The sequence below is a fragment of the Panthera pardus genome, unplaced genomic scaffold, assembly GCF_024362965.1.
Source record: "Panthera pardus isolate Hobbes unplaced genomic scaffold, ASM2436296v1 HiC_scaffold_6, whole genome shotgun sequence".
Taxonomy (NCBI): Eukaryota; Metazoa; Chordata; class Mammalia; order Carnivora; family Felidae; genus Panthera; species Panthera pardus.
The window spans coordinates 57,555,954-57,580,766 of NW_026526991.1; the positions used below are offsets into that span (position 1 = coordinate 57,555,954).

General features: G+C 54.6%; 1 protein-coding gene across 1 annotated transcript; it reads left to right on the top strand.

The window, feature by feature from the left end:
* The first annotated feature begins 759 nt into the window (after positions 1-759).
* CTDSP2 (CTD small phosphatase 2) lies at positions 760-24,805 on the top strand. The gene is made up of 8 exons (XM_019454946.2): positions 760-1,331; positions 15,112-15,260; positions 17,116-17,154; positions 17,573-17,674; positions 18,279-18,335; positions 20,340-20,432; positions 20,589-20,774; positions 20,974-24,805. Exons 1-8 carry the CDS (start codon positions 1,268-1,270, stop codon positions 21,097-21,099), a joined length of 816 nt encoding a protein of 271 aa, XP_019310491.1. The 5' UTR covers positions 760-1,267; the 3' UTR covers positions 21,100-24,805.
* The last annotated feature ends 8 nt before the right edge of the window (positions 24,806-24,813 follow it).

Sequence of the window (24,813 nt, forward strand, 5' to 3'; positions counted from 1 at the left end):
AGAGCAAAGAGGGAGGGCAGCATTGAGGTCACTGAGAAAAGCTCTTCCCTTAGAGACCTCTATCCATCTAAACTGAGGCTGGGACTACCGGGTTAGGGGGGGTGGGGGGAGGAGAGTAAGCCCTGAATGGGAATGAGTGAGGGGCTTTGAGCAAAGCCCTGCAACTCATGTCTCATTTGAAGGGGGGGGGGGGGGGGGGGGCGGGCTGAGACCGTCCCGAGATCAGTTCCAGTTCTGATATTCTGGGATCCTGAGTCCGCCTCCCCCTCACCGCCCCCCCCAACACATCCCTTTCGGTATTCAATGGTTGTACTCTTTTATGTGAAACTGGGGGTTCACGATTCGAGGGCCAAGCAGGAAGTAAGAAAACTGCCCCGAACCCTCCCATCCTGACCCAACCTGGGTTAGGCTTCGCGGCTTGCCCTGGTTACCCGAGAAGAGATGCACAGACGTGAACACACAAGCACCGAGTAGGGAAACGTGAGCTTTGGAGTGTCCTTTTAAGTAGTTGGGAAGGGGGTGTGGCCGAGGAGACTGGGAGGCCGCAGCGGGGCGAGGGGGGGAGTGGCCCGGGGGCGTGGCCGCAACGACTGGAATGTTGTTGGGTCCTCGCACCGCATAGTAAGGAGGGGCCACGCCCCTTTTCTCCAGGAGGGCCAATTGGAGCGCCGGAGCGGTTTCAAGTCTCCCCCGCCAGCCTGCCCGCCCGCCACCCCACCCCCCTCGGGGATTCGCTTTTTCCGTGATAAAATAGCAAAGCTCCGGATGTTCCGCAGCCCCAGCAGCTCACAGGTGAAGGGTCCTGGGGCCTAGGACTGTGCTCCGAAGCGGCAGGCACTGGCCGGCCGTGGAGAGGCCGGGTCCGGAGCCAGGAGGCGCGCGGGGGTGGGCGCTGCAGCCGCGGGTTGTTTATCCGGAGTACGGAGGGGAGGGGGGAGCCTGGAAACCGCCCCGTGTCCCATTTCCTCCTCTTGTTTTCGCTCCGGATTCTCCATGTTGGACCCAAACTGAGGAGCCCGGAGCTGCTGCCGGGGGATCGGGGCCGGGGGCAACCGGGGAGCCGCTGCCCGGGCCGCCCGCCCTCCGTACAGGCCGCCTCCCTTCCCGGCCCAGGGAGGGAACGAGAGCAGGGATGTGAACAGCTGTGGGAGTCCGAGTCTCGGGAGCCGGAGCCGGAGCGGGCCCCCGCCCAGGCCCCCCAGCCCAGCCCAGCCTGCGCGCCCGCCGGTCCTCCCGCCCAGCCAGCCCGGGCCCGCGGGATTGTTAGATGGAACACGGCTCCATCATCACCCAGGCGCGGAGGGAAGACGCCCTGGTGCTCACCAAGCAAGGTAGGGGCAGCAACTTCCCAAAACTTTGCGTCGCCCCCGGGCGGGTGGGGGGCTAGCACAAGCCCCGAACCCGAGTCCCGGCCCCTGACCTCCCGGGGATCAGAGCCTTAGATTCCGACCAGACTCCCTAGTCCATCCGCCCCCGCGTCTCTGTCCGCACTCAGACCCCCATGGGGGCGGTGCGGGGCCCGGGCTCCCGGCGCCCGAGGGGGAGGGGCGTCATCCGCGCAGCTGTCACCCCGTCCTGCACCCCCTCCCCCCGTATAGAGAGACTGAGGAGTAGCGCTCGAAGCGCGAGTCACCCGCGTCCGTCCCCTCCTGAGTTGGGAGGTGGGGTCGTCACTTTCCCGCACGACGGCGCGCAGCCGCCCCAGAACGGCGGGGAGAGGGGTGGGAAGGGGGACGGAGGGGTCCCGAGCTGGAATGGAGCCGGAACTGGAGTCCAGCACTTCCCAGCGGCTCCCTAAGCCCGAGGTCGCGGTGGCCGCGGGCGGTGACGGCGTCCTGCGGGACTTGGGACCAAGTTCACCGCCTGGGGGCGGGGGCGGCCGCGGTGGGGGAGGGGCCGAGCCTGCGGGACCTACTGGCCCGCCCGCGGCCCTGCGCTGGGCCCGGGACCTCGGCGGCGCGGCGCTCCGGCTGGGCTGCCTCCTGCCGCGTTTGCTGAGCCTACGAGCCCGACCCCGAGGCCCGGCCAGAGCCCCTCCCTGCCCCGGTGCGCTTCCCCGGGGCCGCCGCTGCACACACAGAGCCGCGTTTGTTTAGCCCGGGAGCGGTGTCCCTGGTTACATAATTCGCCGGATGGCATCAGACCCGGCGTGTTTCTGAATCGCGCAGCGAAAAAGTGCGAGTTCTCCGTGGGCAGCAGCTCGCGGCCCCCGCCTTCCTGAGGGTCAGGTGCAGACGCGAGGGGGTCGCGGGCCCTCTCTGGGGTGGTCTTGGCGATCGGAGCGGGGTAAGGCCTCGGCCTCTCCCGAGGGCGGGGAAAGGTCGGGCCCGAGGGTGGAATCTCTTAGTTCGGTCACTGGAAGCCCCGAAACTCTTTTTTCCCTCCCCCACGTTCCTCCTGGAGCCTTGAGGAATGTGTCTAAAATAGTGGACAGAATTTCTGCCGGGAGTAAGGACTAGCGTCGGTTTTTTGGGGTGTTTGTTTTTTTTGTGGGTTTTTTTTTTGTTTTTGTTTTTTTCTGGAGAACTTCCCGGACTGAGGCCACCTGGCCCTGAGACTGGGGAAAGCACGCTCTTGGTACCAAATCTGAAGCGTTCCTGCCCTTCCTCCGACCCCCCCAGAACAGGACGTGCAGGGCCAGTACTGCAATTGAACATATCGAGGCCTAGACCCTGGTGGGTGGCCAGCTGTGGTGCCTCGGTGTCGCCCACATCCCCCCTATTTGGAAACATTAGTCAGCAGGTCACTTATTCCGGGGGTTCACAGTCCCAAGGAGCTCCTCTAACTTGCCTAGGGGCAAGGGCTGCTAGTGTCAGCCTTTCCCTATTTCCTGGAGTGGAAGGGATTGGGGAGGGGGCACTGTGTGCTTCCTGAATTTCTGGCCTTCTTTAAATTAAGCTTGTCCTGGGGAGGGGGAGAGCTTTGCCTGTTCAGATCCCAACCCCAGAAAAACCCCTGCCTCCCTCTGCCCTGCTCTCCTGGCTGCATCACTAACTAGGCTGTGTGACCCCAGGGGCAACTTCACCTCTGCTGGCCGCCCAGCTGTGCTGAGGCCTGAAGAGTGGAGGCTTTCTGGGTTGAGAACTTGACTCCTGTCTGGTCCCAGTCTCATCCCAGGAGGTAGCCATAAGTGAAGAGCTTAGGCGTGGAAGGATTCCATAGGGGTCTGTGTTAATGACACTTGGGAAGAACCACCCTGTGCTTCCCTGCTCTGGTCCTCCTCTTGCAGAGGCTCTGGAGGGTGCCTTCCTGGTGAGGGAATCACACCAGGAGTGAGACAGAGCAGGACTGCTGAAGGGGCATCTTACATATCAGCTGGCCGTTTCAGCCACAAGGGCCTGTGTTGGGGAACAGAATAGATGACAGCAGGAAGCGGAGCAGCTGGCTTCTGTACAGTGTTGGGTTGCTGATGTTGGTTGGATTTTCTTGGAGTTACGTTTTTTGTTTTCCTTTTTGTGTGTGGTTTGTCCTTCAGACTTATCCCTGGAGGAATCTGAATTCCCAAGCCAGCAACCATGGGTCTTTCTCCATGTAATTGGACTGCATTCCAGAGAAGACATACTATTTTCCTGGGCTGCCTGGGCACCCAGCAACCAGCAAGCCAACTTTCTGAGTCTCTCCTTATTTACAAATCCTGCATCCCTTTTTTTTTAAGTGGGGGTGGGGAGAAGATGTTTTAATTTTCTCCTTTATGAGTTCCTTGCCCCTTTTCTGCCAGCATCCCATCTCTGTGCCCTCCTGCCTCCTTTGAAAAAAAGGGGAGGGGGTGTAATGCAGTTTATCAATAAGTAAATTTCTAGGAGAAAACTAAATTGCTCTCAGCTTGGGTGGCTTTTTAGTGAGGTTGTTTGCCATTACAGGATTTTAGGTTTGTGTGTGTGTGTGTGTGTGTGTTTTTCCTTTTTAGCATTCTGTTCTTGGAGCTTTAGGGCTGGCTGGGTGTGTTGATGATTCAAAAGTAATTACAGCAAGGGAAGTAGAAAAAAGTTACTGAAAGCATTGATGATAAAAGGACCAAAATTGGATCATCTTCCCAGCCAGATGGGTGAAATGGCTTCCTGGTACAGCAAGGACAGGGTTGTGTGTAACATCAAAAGTAAAAAGGAAAAGTTAATACCAGTTTGGCCAGAGAACAGCCATTTATTACAGCCCCATACGAGAGTGCAGGCCCTGCTGCTGGGAGGTTGTGCCATGGGGCTTTAGAGTTAGATGGGGGAAAAGCCCAGGAAACAGGACCAAACTTGTCACCTCTCCGTGTAAGAGGAGGGAGTGGAGGCAGCCTCTTCCAGGGCTCAAAGTGACCCACAGTTGGGGGGGGGGGGGCCAGGGAGGAATCAGGTCCTTTTTTTGTTTTCCATGAGACCTAATGACCCTTCCTCTCAGGGAGAGTGTGGGGATTGTCTTCTCACATGAGAAACTGCACAGGTTCTGGTAGCTGACCATCCCCCAGAATCAGGACGGTGGCACATTTTTCTAGCTCTTGCTTTCTCCCCATAAGGAGGAAATTCTGCCCTATTCTCTCATGAAAAAGCTCAAACACTTCTCATGTCGGAGGCAGGCCCTTCACTTGAAAAGCTCCGAACAAATGTCGTTGGGGCTTTCTTCCTCAGTTTGCTCTTTGTGGGTCCGGGATGCATGTGTCCCCATCCACTCTCAGTCTTGGCCTCTTTGAGGCTCTGAGGCTCCCTTTGGAGTTTTTCCTCCATCTTGGAGTGGGATAGGGGCCTGTGTGGTGACTTAAAGACTGTGTTTGCTCCCTCTGGAATAGCCAGGAGAGTGCTGCTAACTCCGCAACCAAGTTTGTAAATTTTTAACATCCTGAGGCTGGGAGTTTGCCATTCTGCTGCTGCTTTTGACTGGCATAGCTCTCTGTGGAGAAGGACTTCGGAATTGCTGTGAAACACCCTTCAGAGATGGCACGGGTGGTGGTGTTTCTGTCTCCTCCCTTCTCCGCTATAGGGGTCTTACCGAAACTGGCAGTGGAGATGCTGTTTCGTCCTGTGTGGGAATGGCCACATCTTTTATGATCGTGGGCTTTGTCAAGATGGTGAATACTGTAGAAGTAACGTTTCTAGCCAAGGTGGATTGATGCTCCCAGCCCCTCGGTGGAGAATTAAATAATAGCAGTATTTACAAGAAAGGAAAAGGAAAGACAGACAATATGCAAAAGTATACATATCTATATGCAAATGTATATCCCTGCCTCTTCCTCGTCAGCTTTCTTCCTGCTAACTTTTGGGTCATTTAGGAATAGTGTCTTTTATTCCCATCTTGGGAAGTTTGCTTGTTGTGTTGGGTGAAATGGGAAGGGGTGGAGGGCAGGGGCAGCAAGGTGTTCATTGTTACTTCAAAGAATTGTTGGGGTGCCTGGGTGGCTCAGTTGGCTAAGCGTCCAACTTCAGCTCAGGTCATGATCTCACAGTTGGTGGGTTTGAGCCCTGCGTTGGGCTCTGTGCTGACAGCTCAGAGCCTGGAGCCTGCTTCAGATTCTGTGTCTCCCTCTCTGTCTGCCCCTCCCCTGCTCTCTCACACTCTCTATGTCAAGAATAAACAAACATTTTTTTTTTTTAATTAAAAAAAAGAATTGTTCCAGAAGCAGAGTTCCTTGCTTCAGGCCTGGGTGCACATCCCTGCGTTTCTTATTCACAGTGAGACTTAACAAATCACTTTAGTGTTCTGAGTGACTTATCTGTGAAATAGGAATATTGATATTTATACTTCTGTAATGCCTAGTACTTAGGAGATGATTGATAAACATCAATGTCCTTTTTTTTTACACAGCCAGACCACTACTCATTCCTCCTCCATTCCCCCAAGGACAGAGTGCAAACAGCACAGGGTCATGTGAGTTTTATTGTTAAAGACAGGTGGCTGGGGGTCAGAGGGGACACTGATGTGGGGGCTTGGGCCTTCTGGAAGGATCAACCTCTGAGGCTTGCAAACAGCCTTGCTGCATAGACCCCTTCTTTGTGCCTGTGTGACTTGGAATGGGATTTTATCTGCACTAATGCGAGTAGCGTGTGCCTTAGGGCATCTGCCGCTCTGCCTGGCGTCTGGGCATCTGGGGATGGGAGGCCAGGGAGCCATGCCCCTCCTGTGAAGAGTTTCTGAAGTCCAAGCCTTCTGAGCAGTTGCTCAGCCTCTCAGAAATGGATATAATGAACACTTAGGACAACTCTGTGCTGCGTTGTAGGAAGGTTAATGGACGCAGTGAGATTCACATTTCTTTTAGGGAATTCTAGTAACAAGGAGAGAAATAAAAACTGGGATTTCGGAAAGAAATAGATGCTCTTAAGCTGTGTCTTTGCTGCTGTGGTTTGGGGGTACAGCATTGAGAAAGCACAAAAAGCAGCCTTAAATTGCTTTTCATCCTATCTCAGGCCAGCCTGCTCGCAAAGCACAGAATTAACTCACTTGTCTTGGGGTCATGGGATTGGGTGTGGCCCTGACATAATTCCCTCCCTCTTCTGAAATGGAGGCATAGTTCCCAACTGGGAACTATAGATGAGCTTATTAATGTGCAACCCTTATGAAGGAACCAGTAGAAATCAAAGTGGAGACATTGACTTAGAACTAGAAGCCTCTCTGGACCAGAAACCAACTAGAACAGAGTTTCTTTGTCCAGCAAAGGGCCCAGCCCTTTCAGGTCTGTGTGCCTGCATCAGGTCTGTTATTACAGAATGAGTACTCCAGGGAGCACCCAGCCTCCCTCTAGGCAGTAGGTGTGTATGTCCTGTTTTATTGGTCACCTCTTCTAGGGGTCAGCCCTGAACCTGATCTCTGAGTACATCTCCTGACAGTTGCCTTCCCTTTCCAGGTGCCCCTAGTCCTTCTTTTGCCCCCTAAAATTGAGACTTTGCTCATACTCTGTCTTTATTGCTACTCTCGTTTCTTGAGGAACGAATAGCTTTTGCATCCTGTAGAATTTGCTCTTCCCCACCTGCACCGTTCTCGGGGAACAAGTGTAGCCCCATTCCCAGTGAGAGCCAGGCAGATTCATGGGAAGGCTCAAATGGCACAACACAGGCTGTGGGAGCGCCTTCCCAGTGTGGTGAGTCCCAGCTCCTCTGTTTCCATAGCAGAATGGGGTTGGGGCCCCTCCTTCACAGGAACAGGGGTCTGCAAAAAGAGATAGCAGGCTTTTTGACTCCATGATAGAGCAAGTACTCCTAGAGAGGAAAACCAGACCCCACTGGTACAAGTCCTCTGAGATAGCGGAGACACTGAGCCAGTGAGACATGGTGGGAAGAGGGACCAAGGGGCCGCTGGCTGAATCATCCTCCAGTCCTGGAAGGGTTAGTCAAGGACCACTGGCAACCTTTAGGTATTGTCCCTCAGCCAGGGACACACATCAGGATCTCCTGTGACACTTACTAAAAATATAGACCCCACCTGGGTCCTGCCGAATCAGAGCATGAGCAGGTGGGCCAGGCATGTGTGTGTTCCAAATGCTCCCTATGATTCTGACAAGTGTCCCTGGAGAAGAGCCAGGTAAACACAGCAATGGCCCCAACTGCCTGCTTAGCCCTGAGCAGGAAGAGTCCCCCGGAGGGATCCAGTTTTGCTGTTTGTTAAAGATCTGGTGGCTCGTAAAGGGGAATCCTAAAGTTTTCTGAGTGTGAACGGACAGAGTAATGATCCCAGATGAAATTTATAGAGCACTTACCATGGACCAGACACTGTTCCTGGTTTTTTATATCTAGCATCTCACTTAATCCTCACAATGACTTGGGAGATGAGAGATGGGAATTATCTCTACTTCACAGATGAGGAAAACTCCGCTGAGAGCTGAAGCACCTTGTCCAAGGACACACGGCTAGTGAGTGTCAGCCAGGACCCTGACTCCAGAGTCAAGCCTTAACCATGACCCGCACTGCCTCTCATTTATTTGCATTGTGCATTCCAGTTTCTAAAAGCACAAGCTTCAGGTAATCTGAAGCCACCTTGTAAGGGACCCTGTAGTGTCGACCTTTTCCCATTGACCTGGGAGAAAACTGAGCCAGAGAGGTTGCACCTCAGGCAAGACCACAAAGCTGGTTGAGAAGCGAAGTGGGGCGGGGTTTCTTGACTTCTAGCTCAGTGCTTTCTCAGTTGGACACACCTATACCGGTTGGCTGATCCCAGGTGAAGCCAAGGGGTGTGGTAGGAGCAGGTGAGTTTCCCTGGAGGTGGACAGACTCCCTGGCAGTCCTTCCCTGGCAGACTCCTTCCCGTCTTTCTGCAGAGGCCAAGCGACTAGAGGAAGGAAGGAACTGGTTGGTCAACCTCAGTGAGTGAGTGTGTGTGTGTATGTGAGAGAGACAGAGAGACTGATTGGTTTTTGTGGAGTCCCCGAGAAGGCCACTTCCCAGGCTTGGCCCTGTCACTACCTCTGTGTGACCTCTGGGATGAGAAGAAATCTCTATGGTCTGTGTCAGTGGGAACATTTTGAGATCGAGATTAGGATATGAAAGTGCCTTACCCTGAACGACTAGCAGCTGACACTAGAGCCAGGCCACACCCCAGGCTCCTTACAATTCTCACAGCTCGGTGGAATAGGTAGTTAGTTCCCATCTACAGATGAAGAGACTGAGGCCCAAGGCCACATACCTTATATGTGGTAGAGCCAGGATGTAAACCCAAGTCCGTGGCCCTTTGGGTAACCACTGTCTTTTTCACCCGTCGGAGGAAAGGTGGTTGAGGGTCCCTCGTTTTATCCTGTGCCTTCACTGCTCTTCAGCTCGCTCATGCGTATGTCACGGAAGGCGGGCTTACGGAGCTGGGGGGGAAGAGGCACCGGGTTCTTCGGGGCCTTCCACCAAATCCAGCATTCCAGGAGTCGGCCAGAGAGCCAAGACCAGGGCTGAAACAGCCACCAAGGTGTTTCTGTCCTGCTGGGCAGATTTCTCTTAGCTTCCCAGCCTCCCGCAGGGGCCTGCTCAGCACCTCCACGGGGAGAGAGAGGCTCAAGGTGGGCAAGGGTGGTTTCCAGGCCCCCACGATGACATCTCTGCCCTAGTTGGCGTGCGTGGGGCGAGGCCTCCGGCAGAGGCAGGGGCAGAATCCAGCTCTCTGGGTTCTCCCGGATGGTATCTCTTGTCTGTCTCAGCTACCACTGTGGGCCATCGCTCGCTTGTCCACTGAGAGCCCTCTGGTGTGCGGCTGGGGGCTGAGCCTTCCGCTGACACCTATGTGAGGAAACGGCTTCTTCGGCCCTAGTCCAGGACCTGCTGCTGCTTCTGGGAACCCCAGCCCCACCCCAGTGTGGTTTTAAAGTATGTTAGAGCTGCCTAGGTGGGTGTCTTGGCCATGACTTGTATAAAGGTTGCTTGGTAGAGTATCTTGATCATGTTTGAGAAGTTACCAGGAATCCTCTGCTCCTAAGACGGTCTTTCTTGAGGGAGGTCCCTAAAATTGAGGCCCTGTGTTGAGATCGGTGACCAGATTGTTGGGGGTAAAAGGCAGGGGGAAGGGCAGGAGGTGAATAGCTAGTGACCTGTGACCCCCACCCTACAGGTGGCATTAAAGACCTGGGACTGAAAAAAGCTCTTCTTTCTTAGAAGAAACGTAGATACAAGGAGCTGTCCCGCTCAGAGAAGGGGACTAACAGAGACACCACATGAATAAATCAGCCTGGATACGGGAGGGCAGGGAGGGCACCAGCATAGAACATGCTGGTGTGAGCTAAAGAGCCTGGCTAAAACTACTTTTTTTTTTTTTTTTTTTTAGCCTTTATTTATTTTTGAGACAGAGAGAGACAGAGCATGAACGGGGGAGGGTCAGAGAGAGGGAGACACAGAATCAAACAGGCTCCAGGCTCTGAGCTGTCAGCACAGAGCCTGACGCGGGGCTTGAACCCACGGACCGCGAGATCACGACCTGAGCTGAAGTCGGACACTTAACTGACTGAGCCACCCAGGCACCCCTAAAACAACTTTTAAAAATCTGTGCCGTCACAGTCACAGATGCTCTTTGGAACTTCGGGAGCTGGTGCTGAACTGCGTGAAACCCTGCCTGCCTTGTCACCTGCAGAAAACAGTGTCAGCAATTGACATTGTGAAAACTGGTATACCCTCCCCATTGTTTCCAGTCTTTTCTGTGTGGGGGATGTCTAGGCATCTCTCAGCCTCTTGTTCCCCTGCCGACTCACCTGCTGGTCCAAGGAGCCCTTCCGTCCACCTGGCACTTCAGGGCCTATCCCCAGCCAAGGCCCAGGAGCCCCTTGCTGTGGACCTGGGAGGACTCCTCTCCATGGGGAGCCCCAATCAGACGTGTCTTGGCTGCAGGGCCCAGGCAGCTGGCCAAGAAGGGCCGGAAATGCTCCAAATACTCTCCTTCCTCCAATAGCTAAGGGGAGGGAGGCCCCTCAGAGAGGCCATTTTATAGTGATAGCCAGACTAAATCCTTTGCTTATGGGGGGATGGGAAATGGTGGGGAAGGAAGTACTTCTGAGGGAACCAAGAAAGCATCCTTCTACGTGAATGGGCTTGTTAAAACCCGATTGCCTGAGAGCTTGCCTTCTGCCGACTCCTAGGCGGATGTGTGAGGAGTTCCTTTGCTGGGACACGAAGCTGTGTTGTTGGCAACGGTGATATCTGAACCTGACCTTCAGAAGAGGGTTATAAATAGTGTTGTCCTGGCAAAGCCAATCTTCATCTGTATGTGTGTGTGTGCGTGCGCGTGTGTGTGCGCACAGACCTGTACATGCACAAGCTTCTTAAGAGGCAGAGGCAAATAGTGTCCCCATCTGGTGCTTCTTGGGGGCAGCGGTGGTAGACAGACGGAGAGAGGGCACTGTTTATTTCAAGTGGAGCAGCCTCACCTGCTTTCCTGTTATTTGTAGAATATTAGCCAGGGTGTTTGCAAGCTGGGAAACAACTTTTGTAGTGGATTTGGATGAAGGTAGGGGCTGTTTAGACTTCGTGAAACCTGCTCACGATCAGAGTCCTTTGGCACCTCGCTCACAAATCTCCTCTGGAGCTTCAGCCACATGCTGGGAGCGGGAGGGCCCCTGGTCCCCTGTTGTCGGTCTCCCGCAGTGAGGTCACAGTGTTGCTCACTAGTGGTCATCTCCCTTTAGATGATTAAAACGAGCACAGCATTGAGTTGTAGAGTTTGCGCGGCACGTTGCCGTGCGAAGGGCAGGTTTTGTTTCTCCCTTCACTCAGGAGGGAGGTCTCGGTGTTATCCCAGGTAGTGGATGAGGAAACTGAGGGTCAAAGAGACTGTACGTCAGAGTCAGTAACTGGCAGGGTCTGGCCTCCAGCCCAGGCGATACTCGGAGTGGGGGTCCCTGCCATACCCCACTTTCTCTTCACACCCTGCCTTGGCAGGAAGCCTTGCACCAGTGAACTGGAGGAGTGGCTTGGCTTCCCTGTTCCCAGCCACCTGCTCGCTTTCTTCTTAAGCCAGAGGTCCTCTCATTAGGTCTGTGCTGGTCCTCTCCGACGCTCAGGCCCGCACCAGATGTTTAGAGCAGGGAGAGCAGATGCGGGTCGGTGGCCGGGCAGGAGAGGAAGGCTGGGTGTCCACAAAGCAGGTAGCAGGAGGAATGAATGAGGGATAGCAGCTAGTTATGGGGCTCCATGGCACCCCCTGGAATCCTGCCCTCCCTGTTTGGGAGACCGTGTGCAATGAAATCCCCAGGGACCTGGAAGTCCTCTCGTGCCCCATCTTCCCGGCCCCGGAAAGGGGTTTAGGGGCCCCTGGCCGTCAGGGGCATAATACTGAGTGCCGGCTGAAAGGAGCTTCTGAAAGACTCTTTGACACAAGTTTCAGATCCCACTCTGATGAGTGTTCCCCCTTACCCTTAAACCCACTGAACAAAGCAGGTCTCAGTCCAGAGGCCCTGTCTCCAGCCCTTACCCTTCTCCCTCTGCCATTGTCCTCTTGATTTCCCAGAGGTATCTGTCAGCGCAGGTGCAGGACTGGGATGGGGGTGAAGCGAGCCCTGGGGTGGAATACCAGAGCCTTGCACCTTTCATGGCCTGCCCAAGAGCACAGTGAAAGAGGGGCGTGGGCCCCAAACTAATCCTTTACCATCCTAGCCTAGAGAGGAGTAGAACAAACAAGCATCCCTGCTGTCATATGAATAAATGTACACGATGCCCCCTGTCAGGGGCCCTGTGGGGTAGTGGGTAAGAGCTCTGGCACTGGGTTAGCAGATCTAGGTTCAATGGCTCTGCTCTCATACTACCTGTGTAACCTGGAGTAGTTGCTTAACCTCTCTGCTTCAGTCTTGCTTCTGTAAAACGGGGCATTAGTGCCTACAAATGGGTTTGTAGTGAGGATTAAATGAAGTAATGGTGTCAAGTGTCCTAAGAAAGGGCTGGCACGTCATCAGTTCGTGGTAAACATGACTAAGGCACGGAACGACGAACGGGATTGCCTCAGGTGCTCCGCTCCTCCAGTGCCTGCCTCACTGTCCTCACATAGAGAATGCTTTTCTGTTTCTAAGTCTTCCGGGTTGTTGCAAACCAGCAAAGGCTTCCACGGGGCCGGGCTCCGTAGTAGTGACACCCAGGGCCCTGGAGTTCCCGCAGTCGTTCACTGAGCCAGTTACAGTTACTGAGTACCTGCTGTGCTGAGCTCCAGAGGCTGGTGAATGCTCTCGGCCAAGGCCATTACAGGCCCCGTCAGGAGGCAGCCATGTTGAGGGGAGGCTAAAGAGGCCCAGATAGATTCTCAGAGGCAGTGTTGGTAAATATAAGGAGGACAGACAGCCTGGAGAAGGATTGAGGGAGGTAGGGCCCCAACAGAGGGGCATGCAGGGTATTGACCTTGCTGCTGTTGGCCTGGGATACCCTCCCCAGGCGCCACAGCTCTGTGCTCTGCTCCAGGCGCCTGCCCCCGAGGTCAAGGCATTTGTGGTCCCTGAGGCCCAGGGGCTGCCTGGTCACATTGTGTTTTTGAGAAGACCTTCATCCCCTGCTGAGTCCAGATGAAGCTGAGGAGCCCTGCCCCCCACCCCACCAAGCTCTGCGTCTAAGGCCCAAGCGCCTCTGCCTGTTGGGCCTCCCACAGTGGGCACCGACCAGGCCTCTCTGTGGCCCCAGCCAGCTGCCCCTTTCACCCCCCTGCCTCTTAAGATTACTCAGCCTTCACATCGTCTGTCACTAAGATGCTGACTGCGTTCTTGACGGCCTCTCTTCAGGAAAGGCTCGGGCTGTGTGGCCTTTTAAGAAAGGCTCCGTGCCCGGGTTAAGCCTCTGAATGTGGTTCTGCGTGAAGAAACCATAAACCAAAGGAAAAGTGATGGTTCAGCTTTGGTCTTGGAGCTTTGTGTCAGCGTCTGCTGGAGTCCCCGGGCTCGGAATTGAATGTGGGCCATACAGGCAGGTGGAGAAGCCGCCCTTGCCCTCTGATTCCTGCATAGATTATTAAGAGTAGGAAAAAGTCCAAGGAGCCACGCATCCTGCTCTTTAGTACTGGGCTCTGCTCTGAGGTTTGTCTCTTTGATACAGGGGCCTTGGTGGGGGCGTGGTGAGGGGGCCCCAGTGCAATTTCTTCCTTTTATCACAGAATCCCCAGTCCCTGGAAATCTTGCTTTTTCCACTGGGGCCAAGAGCTCAAGAGTGATCCCCGGGTATGTAGGCGAATTGCCAGGGAGGCCTGGTCACTTACTGGAAGGTTTCTAATGATCATACCAGTGTCAGGGGGTCTGGCCTCACCCAGGGAGGGAGAGCGAGCTCTGAAGGGCAGAGATGCCAGCCTGCACCTGCAGGAAGCCCTCTGCTTCTGTTGAGTCGGAGGGAGTAGGTTGGCCGGGGCAGTGCTGGCTGCCACTTGACTGACTGCTGTTCAGCGGCCATTTCCTCACCCTGGGTCATGGGGAATAGAGTTTGGTTTTCTCTCCTCTGCAGGGTTCCAGGCAGCCGCAACTGGGTATTAAATGGCTGTCCCACCGCCTCTCTGCAAGGGCCTCTGTGCTCAGACGACTAACCCCTACCTTGCTTTGGGGTGGGCCCCACCTGCTTGCCTCCCCCTTCCTTTCATAAAGGGAACAGCCAGAGGAGGGTTGTCCTTGGTGCCACATTCTGTTTGCCTTTTTAACCCCCCACAAAGACAAGCGTTTCCAGATTCATTTTGTTTCCTGCACTGTAGTTTGCCCCATGCTTTATGGTGAAGTGGGCTGGGTTTAATCCTCAGCCCCTCCCGCCTAGGTGGAGACCTGTGGCTGGGGACCGGTCTGGCAGCAGTTATGTGGCGCCACCTCCTGGCCACAGGACCCACCGTGTCTTCCTATACTTGCTGAACAGTTGCCAGAATAGTTCCTGTAAAAGCAAGAGGCACTGGAAAGATACCCTGAAGTCCATTTCTGGTTGATCCTGTAATGCCCATAGCTTTTTGTATCAGCTTGGCTTTTCTGGGGCTGCCTTGCTGAGCGTCCTGTTAACATGGCTTTGTATATCCAAAGCCTGAGTTACAAAGGCAAGACTGACGGGCAGCTCTGGTCTAGAAGCAAGGCCGTTAGCTTAGAATGCGACACCAGTTGTGTTTCCCAGGGGTCAGCGTGCCTGTGCTTACGGATCAGGCCTCGTGCCTTTGAGGGGAGAGCAGCAGGGACAGTGGCTGGGGCACTGAAGGAGGAGCACAGCTTCTTCCTTGGGCTGCAGCTGCTCTGTTTTCTAGCCTGTTGTTTCCAGTCTGGCCTCAGTCCTGCCACCACTGACCCAGCTTCTAGGGAAGCTGACCCTGAACAGAACCACAGCTCCACGGACTTGCAGGGGCCTAGGTTTCTCCCTCGTGTAGAACGGCTAGTTCTGCGAACTGGGGTTGGTCGAGGAGGATTTTTGTGCTGGTGAATTTTACTCCTGAGGGTTCCTTCAGTGTGCCGCTTCCAGAGTGCAGGACACCTGGACTCGATACCTGGTGCCCCTCCCCGACCAGGGAGTGAAGACCGAATCCTCTGCAGCTCATTTCCTAAACCAGAGAGTGGGGATTCCTGCTGCCTCTGCTTTAGAGAACCGTCAGAATAAGCGTGTGTGTTTCAGTGTTGACTGTATTTGGTGATCTGCCCAGCACGTGGCTTGTGCCCTGGTGGGGCTTCCGGACTGGAGGGGATACGGGCACGGGGCCACCTGTGGACAGAGCCACCCGGTAGCTAATGCCTCATCGTTCCCTCTGCCCTAGGCCTGGTCTCCAAGTCATCTCCTAAGAAACCTCGTGGACGGAACATCTTCAAGGCCTTTTTCTGCTGTTTTCGCGCCCAGCATGTTGGCCAGTCCAGCTCCTCCACTGAGCTCTCCGCATACAAGGAGGAAGCCAACACCATTGCTAAGGTAGCTAGATCAGGGTGGCGGGACGCCAGCAAGGAGGGGACTGCTAGTGGGGGCCCCTGCAGCCGTGGCATGTGGGCAAAGGTAGTCCTCCCTGAAGTCTCAAAGACCTCTGGCTCAGAGGCCCCTCCTCTGGCTTTCCTAGAGTGGCCCATTTTCTTTCTCCTGGCTCCCATTTGCGATGTGGGCCATGCAGATATCCCTGTGGTTTCTGAGAGCCCCTCTGGTCCAGATCCTCCCATGTTCCAGGAACCATACAAGGCGCTTTGCATACACTGTCTCGTGGTGCAACCGGCAGCCCGGCAGGGAGGGTCACAGGCTCTTCCCACTTACACACCTGGAAACAGAGATCCAGAGGGTCTGTGTAGCCCCCGAAGAGTTAGTGGTTAATAAATAGTAAGTAGTATCAGAGTGCAAGCCCCCATCTCTCTGGCTGTGACACCTGTGTTTGTTGTTGTTGTTTACTATGCAAAGCTGTCTTCCAAGTTACTTGACTTCTTGAAATTCTGCCACACTCCAGCACTCTCACCTGTCTTGGGGGGACATTGGGAAATTCATGGGTGTCTTTGAGCCTCCCAGTGAACAGAAGGTATGTCTGGCATTTCAAGGGTGGGCACAGCCCTGACCAAAAACCCATCTGCCCCCAATGCCATTGGTTACTTCTTTCCGACATAACCAAGGTCTAGCTGTCCCATTCCTCTCTAAAAACCAGGCTGAAGACATGCATCAGTACATTACTCAGTAGGCGGAAGTGCACTTAAATAAAGTGCAACGTGACAGTATTACTTAGCAATTGATTCTTACAAAGTTCACAGTAACACGGAAAAAGTATTGAGTCGCAACATTAAGTCTAAAAGCAGAATGTGAAATTACATATTATGGGGGGAAGGGCTGCTAAAATAGACTTGAAGGAAATACACTAAAATGCCAACGTGAATTTTTTCTAAATGCTAGGATTTTAATGTTGCCTCAAGGTATCACGTTTGACAGTCATAACAACATCTCTATTATTAGCAAAAGGCCAGGGAAGCCTTTCTGACCTTTCTGTACTCCACCCCCCCCCTCACGTTTCAGGACCCACAGTGTGGGCTCACGTTGGCATACTTGATGTATCCTAGGGGCTCGGCGCCCTCCCCGCACCGTGTGTCACCCCCAGAAGAGAGTATAGAAAACACATGTTCTCAAAGAGAAGCCTGGGTTCCAGGACTCACAAAGACGCTGAACCACCACAGTGAGGAGTTCTGATTTTGGTTCTGTGTCTGATTCCCGTGTCCCTGCATCAGCCACTGAGTTCCCCGTCCCTCGGTTTGTCCAACTGAGACACTGCCTTCTCCATCCTTCATCAGACCTGATGTTGAAAGGCAGCTCTGGCCTTTCCCCTTTCCTGTGCAGCTCTTAAGAAAAGTCACTTTTGGGGCACCTGACTGTCTTAGTGGCAGAGCATGTGACTCTTGACCTCAGGGTCATGAATTCAAGCCCCATGATGGATGTAGAGCTTACTTTAAAAAAAAAAAAAAGAGGTGCGCCTGGGTGGCTCAGTGGGTCAAGCGTCTGACTCTTAATTTCGGCTCAGGTCATGATCTCACCGTTGGGAGACTGAGCCCCCGGTAGGACTCTGTGCTGGGCGCAGAGTCTGCTTAAGATTCTCTCTCTGCCCCTCCCCCTACTCGTGCACACACTTGTTCTCTCAGAATAAATGGAAAGGGAAGGAAAGAAAAGTCACTTTTGTTATGCCCTACGTTCCAGGGGGCTGGGAACTTGAGGAGAATTTTACCCACCAGGCCTGAGGCAGAAGCAGTGGGCTTCAGGTAGGACGGCATTGGCCGGTCGGTACTGACTGCTTCCTTTCCTCCCACAGTCGGATCTGCTCCACTGTCTCCAGTACCAGTTTTATCAGGTATGGGAATCTGACAGGTACATGCCCAAAAGCCCCAGACCCTGTGATCACATTGGGTGACGCCCTTATTCCTCAGTGCCTGGCTGGCCCCACCCCGGGAAGCCATTTGTCCCAGATATTTGCTGAGGGCCCACTCTGCAAAGACACTAGCTTTTGGGGGGGACAGCTGACATCCGTCCCACAGCCGCCCTGGCCTGCATCTCAGTGTCCAGATCATTCCATAGTCCAGTGGGAGGCTGGAGCCGAGGAGCTGACTCCATCTCTTTGTGTACTTCTTGGCCTTCAAATGGCACCTCTTCTGGGTCGAACTCGGGGGTCTTCTGTGTTCTCGATGAGCCTGGTTCTTCCCAGAGTTCTGCTGAAGAGAACACTTGGGCTTTCCTGGTGGCAGACCTCGGCAGCCTGGCTCTGGTTTCAGATCCCGGGGACCTGCCTGCTCCCAGAGGTGACAGAGGAAGATCAAGGAAGGATCTGCGTGGTCATCGACTTGGATGAAACCCTTGTGCATAGCTCCTTTAAGGTAACTCTGTATCTGGAGTCCTCCCTACGCCCATCTCGGGCTGTCTTGCCCGTCTAACTGAAGGTGCTCGGAGGCAGCATAAAGTTGATGAGGCAGGGGAGCTGGGTGAGGGATGGGGGCTCTGCCATTTTGGCCACACTGGCATCACACATACTCGGGGGCCACACGGAAGAATGTTGAATAGGAATCCCTGCTCCACCCAGTCACTGCCAACGGGCTTTGTCTGTCACACAGCCCAGAGAGCCACCAGGGCTCTGTACAGGGCAGGCCTACGTAAGAGGGTTTGAATCAGCCTTGGACCTTGCCCCCCCTCCATTTTGTCAGGATGTTCGTTAACTCAAGAAGGTCCTGAAATTCTGTCAGCTCGGGTAAAATTGGGGGTGGTGGCAGTAAGGAAAACCTGGAGGGGATGCTGTGCGTGCTTCTTAGTAGGGTGGTGGGAGGAGCTTCCTGGAGTCTCTGAGACCTGTTTCTCCCCGCCCCTCCCAGGGGACAGCGCAGTGGTGCTGTGGCAGGGACCGTGTGCTCATGCGTGTGGGGGTGTGGCCGAGGCTTTTTGTCTCCCTCCTACCATGCTGACCTCATTAACTTTTCTGCTTTCCAGCCAATCAACAACGCCGATTTCATAGTGCCTGTCGAGATTGAGGGGACCACTCACCAGGTGAGCTGCCTGCCAGGCCACAGCCAGCCTAGAGGCCTCAGGGCCCCCACCCCTCTGGTGTGCTCCGTCACTGGTCCCTCTCCTGCAACTTCAGCCTCCTTTCTGTATCGGAACCTCTCACACTCCAGGCTTTCTGATCTTAAAAAAAAAAATCCGCTTCTCATCTCCATCCAGCTGTCGTCTTTTTTTGCTTTGAAGCCAAGCTGTTTAAAATTAAAGTATCATTTAATAATAGTAATAGCTGTGATCTACTGAATACCACCTCCTGGCCAATGTGGCCAGTGCTATTAAACGATGATACTTCCTCTAATCCTGAAGAGGTGGTGTCTCTGCCTGTTAACAGGCAAGGAAGCCAGTACTAGCTGTTTCCTGTTCTCCCCGGGCCCACCCACTCCTCCTGGCTAAGGAATTTCTTCCTCCCCAGCCCTGGCTTCTCCACTTCCCTCTGTGAAGCTTTTCTACTCCCCCTCCCCTTGGGTCCCTACACTGGATTCTCCCCCAGTAAATGTTATTCAAAGAGCACTTAAATCCAAGTAAGCTTAGGCTCTGGCCCTGCATAGCTTACTCAGTCCAGGATCATGAGGTGTTGATAGCGAAAAAGCATTTACTCCAAATGCTTGCCCAGAAGACCTGCTTGAGCGTCAGGAAGCACCAGGAACAACGCCCGGGTTGCCCTGATACCTGCTCACATGGCCTGGTCAAATAGAAGACTTATGTGTAGAGAAGGAGGGGATTGAGGCTTCCCTGACAAGTCACCACTGTCCTCTGTCCCTTAGAGGCTTTCATCCCTAATACCACCTCTGCCCTTGGACTGGTCAGCCTCTGCCCAGCTACCCTTTACAGTCCATTTGCACGTGTGGAGATGTACAAAACCCACAGAGACCAGACGAAGGCATATTTGCAAACGGGCAGATATGCACTGTGAACTCCTGATTAACAAGAAGCAGCATGAATCGTGAAAAACAGCTGAGATTAAAATTGGCGCGCGGCTACCTGCAGAAGAGGGGCAGGGGGATGCCTGGCTTGATAAACAGCCAGGAAGAGGGAGGGACTTGTTGAAGTTTGAAGAAACGGCAAATCCAGGGGAACCTAGTTGTGGCTGCTCGGAGCCGAGGGTTCCTGTGGCAAAGCCACCAGCGGTGTGGTGAGTCAGTGGCCGGTTCGGGCCACCTCCAAGGAGGGAGAGTCATGGCAGGCACGTGCTCGTTGAGCAGGGAGTGCCGTGGATAACAAGAGCATTGAAGGAATGGTTCTGGTAGCATCAAGGCTAGGGGAGAGGGAGATCCCGGAGGCAGGGAAGCGGTAGATGCAGAGCGATGAGGTACATGTGGCCCATGAGACTTTCAGGCGGAAACGTGCGAGATGATGAAAGGTGGGCATGAGCGTTCAGGGTGGCTGGCTGGAGCAAGCACAGACAGGTGTGGGGCTTGAGCAAGACACAGAGCATCTGACCTGGTCACTGACGGAGAGAAGTCCCTTCTCCCTGGCGCATTTCAGAGAAGCTGTGTGAGGGCGTGTGATTTCAGCCTTGGTTTCCACCAAGGCTCGCGTGATGGTGACCTGGACAGAGTGTCCCGCCAGAGCCAAGGACAGGAAGCTCCCACTGAGGCTGTGGCTGGATTCAAGTAATCCAGGATAGGCTGTTTCCGTCTGTGAGGCCTATTCTTGATTACTTGTTTCTGGAGGCAGCTGATGGTTCGCCGCCCGAAACAGAGATGGCTTCTGGGATAGAGGCACGTGCATTTCTTCCTGAGCTGGGTCAAGGTTGGGCCGCTAAGCCCGCAGAAGCCTGGTGAGGAGGTGATACAGTGCCCTTGTGTGTGTGTGGGGGGGGGGGGGGCAGAAGGTTTCCAGCCAGGTGGCCCCAGAGGTTGGGGCGGAGGGGCCGGACCAGGAATGGTGTGAACCTACCTGCCGGTCTTTGTGGACGTGGTGACGTTGACAGATGAGCAGTGCTTCACCCTCACGGGGCTGCCTCCAACAAGCCTCTCTGCTTTTCCTCAGGTGTATGTGCTCAAGAGGCCTTACGTGGATGAGTTCCTGAGACGAATGGGGGAGCTCTTTGAATGTGTTCTCTTCACTGCCAGCCTGGCCAAGGTACCTGAGGGCGGAAGGGAAGTCAGGCGCCAAGAGCGGCTGTGGCAGCCTCAGGGCGGGGGCGTCCCACAGCCCCTTGCTGGGCCACGGGAAGCCACGGTGGTGGGGGCGGGGGGAGCCAGGACTGCATCTGAGCAAAAGCACCTTCTCTTCTAGTATGCCGACCCAGTGACGGACCTGCTGGACAGGTGCGGGGTGTTCCGGGCCCGCCTGTTCCGGGAGTCCTGTGTGTTCCACCAAGGCTGCTATGTCAAGGACCTCAGCCGCCTGGGAAGGGATCTGAGGAAAACCCTCATTCTGGACAACTCTCCTGCTTCTTACATCTTCCACCCAGAAAACGCAGTGAGTGGTCCGGACACAGCCACACCGCAGGGACTGGGGAGCCCCAGTCCCGGGCAGAGGGGGGAGGGAGTGGGCATCGGAAGCCCGGGCTTCTCCAGAGGAGCATGGCACCCAGGTGTACCCAGCCAGCTTCCTGGGGCTTTGGGGCAAGGGAGGGAGGAACTGGCAGGAGATTTACGCTGCCTCTTCCCTGCCCTAGGTGCCCGTGCAGTCTTGGTTTGATGACATGGCAGACACTGAGTTGCTGAACCTAATCCCAATCTTTGAGGAATTGAGCGGAGCAGAGGATGTCTACACCAGCCTCGGGCAGCTGCGGGCCCCTTAGCCTTCCCTGCTTCCGAGCAATGGCCATCCCAGTAGGGGACTTTCCTACACTGTGCCTTTATGACCAGCCTGACAGAGCGGAAGCTGGAGCATCTCACCAAACGGGGCCTGGGAATAGAAGTGGTTGGAAAGAGCTTTAGGACAGGATAGATGCCAAGCAGGCATGTCCCAGACCGACGGCACCTAGAGCTGCCTGCTCCCTGAGTTGGGCTCCCAGATGTGAGTGTGTGTGTGTCTGTGTCTGTGTGTGTCTGTGTGTATATGTGTGTCTCCCCTTGAACTGCGGCCCCGGGATATAAGTGTTTCACGTTGAGGGAGAAACTGAAAGATGAAGACTCCCGGAGTTAGTCTGTCTCCTGTCCGGTCACCCTGGGAGCCACTGAGCTCAATAGGGATGAAGACGATTGAAGGCTTTTGCTGCCAAACCCAGCGCCTTTCCTCAGTGTTGTAAGGCTCGTGCCAAGGAGAAAGGGAGTCCAAGGCTGCCGTCTGGTGTCCCAGGCACACACCTTTCTGAAACCTTTCTCTAGCCAGCTTTCTGCATACAGAAAGACAACGTTTCTGGAAAGATGAAAGCTTGTTTCCAGAACCGGTAGCCCCAGTGGCCATCACGTCCTGTGGTCCGAGGGCTGCGCTCGCCTCCAGCCAAGTGCCTGGCACGGGCCCTTTCTGTGTCTCCCCAAGGCTCGGGCTCCGGGCCTGCCTTCCTCACCACCCAGCCATAGTCTTGAACCTGTGGGGAAGGAGGTCTTCTCCCTGCCCTGGAAGAGGACAGATAACTGATTTCCGTTCTTTCGACTCTGTTTTAAAATTATTTCTAAACATGGAGTGTTGGGCCTGTTTTGTTTCTGACAGAGCTGCAGCCCTGGGCCTGTGATGAATGTGGGAGGCTCTGGGGGTGCAGGGAGGAGGAAGACCCCCCCCCCCCCCAAGCATGAATGTGTGTGTCCCCTTGGCTTGTAGATCAGCTGAGTATGGGACTGCGTCCCTAAGTCTGTGCTTCAGGGATTCTCTGCTGGTGCTGGTGCGAGGGCTTGTGTTCCAAAGTCCGGGAAGGGCGCTCCCGGCCCGGCCCCTCCCACTTCTTGGGCAGGGCTCTTTCCCATTGTGTCTTCCCCTGGGCCTGGCCTGTGCCTCTCTCAGTCTACTCCTGTCTTCCTCCCTTCTGGCTGTTGCTTTTTTTCCTCCAGGGCCACAGAGGCACTCCTGCTTTCCCTGGGCTGAGGGGAACGGGCGTTGTCGTCATTTCATTTGCCAACATAATGCACGCGCCGCTCGCCTCTCGTAACAGGTGTGAGTGAGCCCTTGACACACCTGCACTTTGCTTCCCCCCCCCCCCACCCCCCAGCTTTCAGACTTTCTCAGTAGTGAATGCTTTAAAAGACAAAAAATAGCCACAAAATGGAAGTTTCCTGAGGATGGAAAACAAAAGGGGAAGGAAGTACTGCTGGAATTGGGAGCACAAGGGGTTCCCCTCAGGAGCTGAGCCCCACCTCAGCATCACTGCCTTAATCACGGCCTCCCCTCCCTTCTCCTTCTAGGGCAGGAGGGAGTTCCTCTCCCCTCCCCAGTTCTGTTTTCCCTGGAGGCAGGTGTCACAGAGCCTTTGTGAGTTGCTTCAGGTGTGAGGACACACCCACCCCCCACCCCCACTCAGGACTCTTAGCCCTGTTACCCTTTGCAGTGTCCACACTGGATCCACACTGGGTCCGGCCTGAGGAATTGACCAGTTTTGAGCAAAGCAGGCGGTAGGGCAGCAGCTTGGTGTCCTGAGTGGCACTGGGCTGACGAGCGTCTTTCTCCAGCATTGTTTGTTACCACCTCCCCTCCTCGTCCCGAGGCCAAAGGGCCTGGTCTTTCCCTTTGGTGTCACAGAAGTGGAACAGAGGTCCCCAAAGCTCATGTGGCCCTTTCCGTCAGTATCCTTCTCCGGGGCCCCCGGGGTCCTGCAAGCAGGGGAAGAGGGCTCCGGTGCTAGCCAGGGAGGGGTACCTCCTGAAGGAAGATGGGAGCTTCTGATTCTAAGGCCCTGGCTCGGCCTCTACCCTAATGCCTTGGGGTCTCTCTCCCAAGCCCCACCCTAAGTGTTAGCCCCTGGGCCACATCTGCCATCTGGGCCCAGCCAAGCTTTTCTGACTAAATAAGCAATAAGAGGCTCTAAGCTGATCCAGTTCTTCGGTCCCTCTCTGCCCTCCTTTGGGTCTCCCATGTTTCTCCAGGTGAAGGAAGAGCCTGTGCCTCCCCCTTTCCTACCAGGCCTATCCACATGCCCCGAGTGTGACTCATGACCAGAGCCCCCGGTCAGCTTGGTGAGGGGTGTCCCTGCTGCTTCTATGTGAAGCCCCGCCCACCTGCAGTTCCTCAACAGAAATACCATATTCCCACTGTCCCCTTTCTCCTGCCGTCTGCGGAGAAGCAGCTCAGCCAAATAAGCCTAAACAGGGTCCGTCCGTGTGGACCAGAGCCAACCTGAAGTCCTTTGCTGTCTGGTTTCCAGTTCCACAGTGTGTTAGGGGCAAGTGATGATTGCAAAACTCGCTCCTTAGAGGAATCAGGCCAGACTCCATTTTGGAGGAGGGCAGGATTGGGAGGGAGCCAGTTCAGCCCAGGATGTGTTCTGGGGCTTCCCAGCAGCCCTTCCTGTCCGAGACTGTCTTCAGGAGGCAGTCGGCCGCTGTGCCTGGTCAGCCCCCGTCCAAGCCATGCCAGGAACCTGCCCAACTGCCAGGGTCAGTTCTTTAAGGTGCCTCTTCAGGGACACACTGTGTCTCTCTGATTGGGCTTCTAAATCAAAAGCCTGATGTTCGTGTCCCTCTCATAGGGGGAGCTTTGGACACAGGACCAGTCTGGAAACGGTCAAGGTAAGAGTTGTCACTCTGCACATTGTAGAGGGGACGCTCTGTAGGCCCAGGGGTCCCTTACTATAGAGAGGTTGAGTACATTTGCCTTCAGTTAACCTGGGACCTTCCGTTTAGTTCCTCCTGCCTCCCAAAGATTTTGACCATTTTGTAAATGTATAAACTCACCTCTATAAACAGTGGCCCAGAAGCATCTTTGTGCTAAAAGCATGGGAAGTGTAGACAGGCAGTCATTCCCTGGGAAATGGATCCCATTTAAATCTGCTCCCCCTACCCTGTTCCTGAGGCCTCCTTCAGTAGGGCAGCCCCCAGGGAAGGCTGTCCTCCCTCCCATTCCCAGCCAGGCCAAGTGTCTGTGGAAGGTAAGCCTATTTCCCCCTTCAGGTCTTCAATCGGTTACCACTCTTGTTCCTCAGTCATTTTTTGTAAAATGGAGTTCGTTTTATCTTTTTCTTTTTTAAAATGCCAATAAATATTTGCATTCGAGCAGGGGAGGGAAGGCGGAGGTCTGACCCACTGTCCCGTGCCCGCTGTAGGGGTCGGCCCCAGAGCAGACCCTCTTTGGGCCCCTTGAGCTTTGCGTATAGTATCCCAAGTTTGACACATTCCAGGTCATGCCACTTTCCCCCTCAAGATGCCATTTGGAGGGCAGGGCATCTGCTCCCCACTGTGACTGGGCTATGGGACTCTGACTACCTTGCTTACAGATTCATGGTTTGATAAATTTGTTGTATTCAAAAACTTGAAATGTAGGACGCCATTAAGTGTCTGTTTATATTTTTGGAATATTTGTATTACTTACAATTAATTAATAAAAGCGGGTTTTAAAAAACCCATCCAGGAATGGGAGCTGCTTC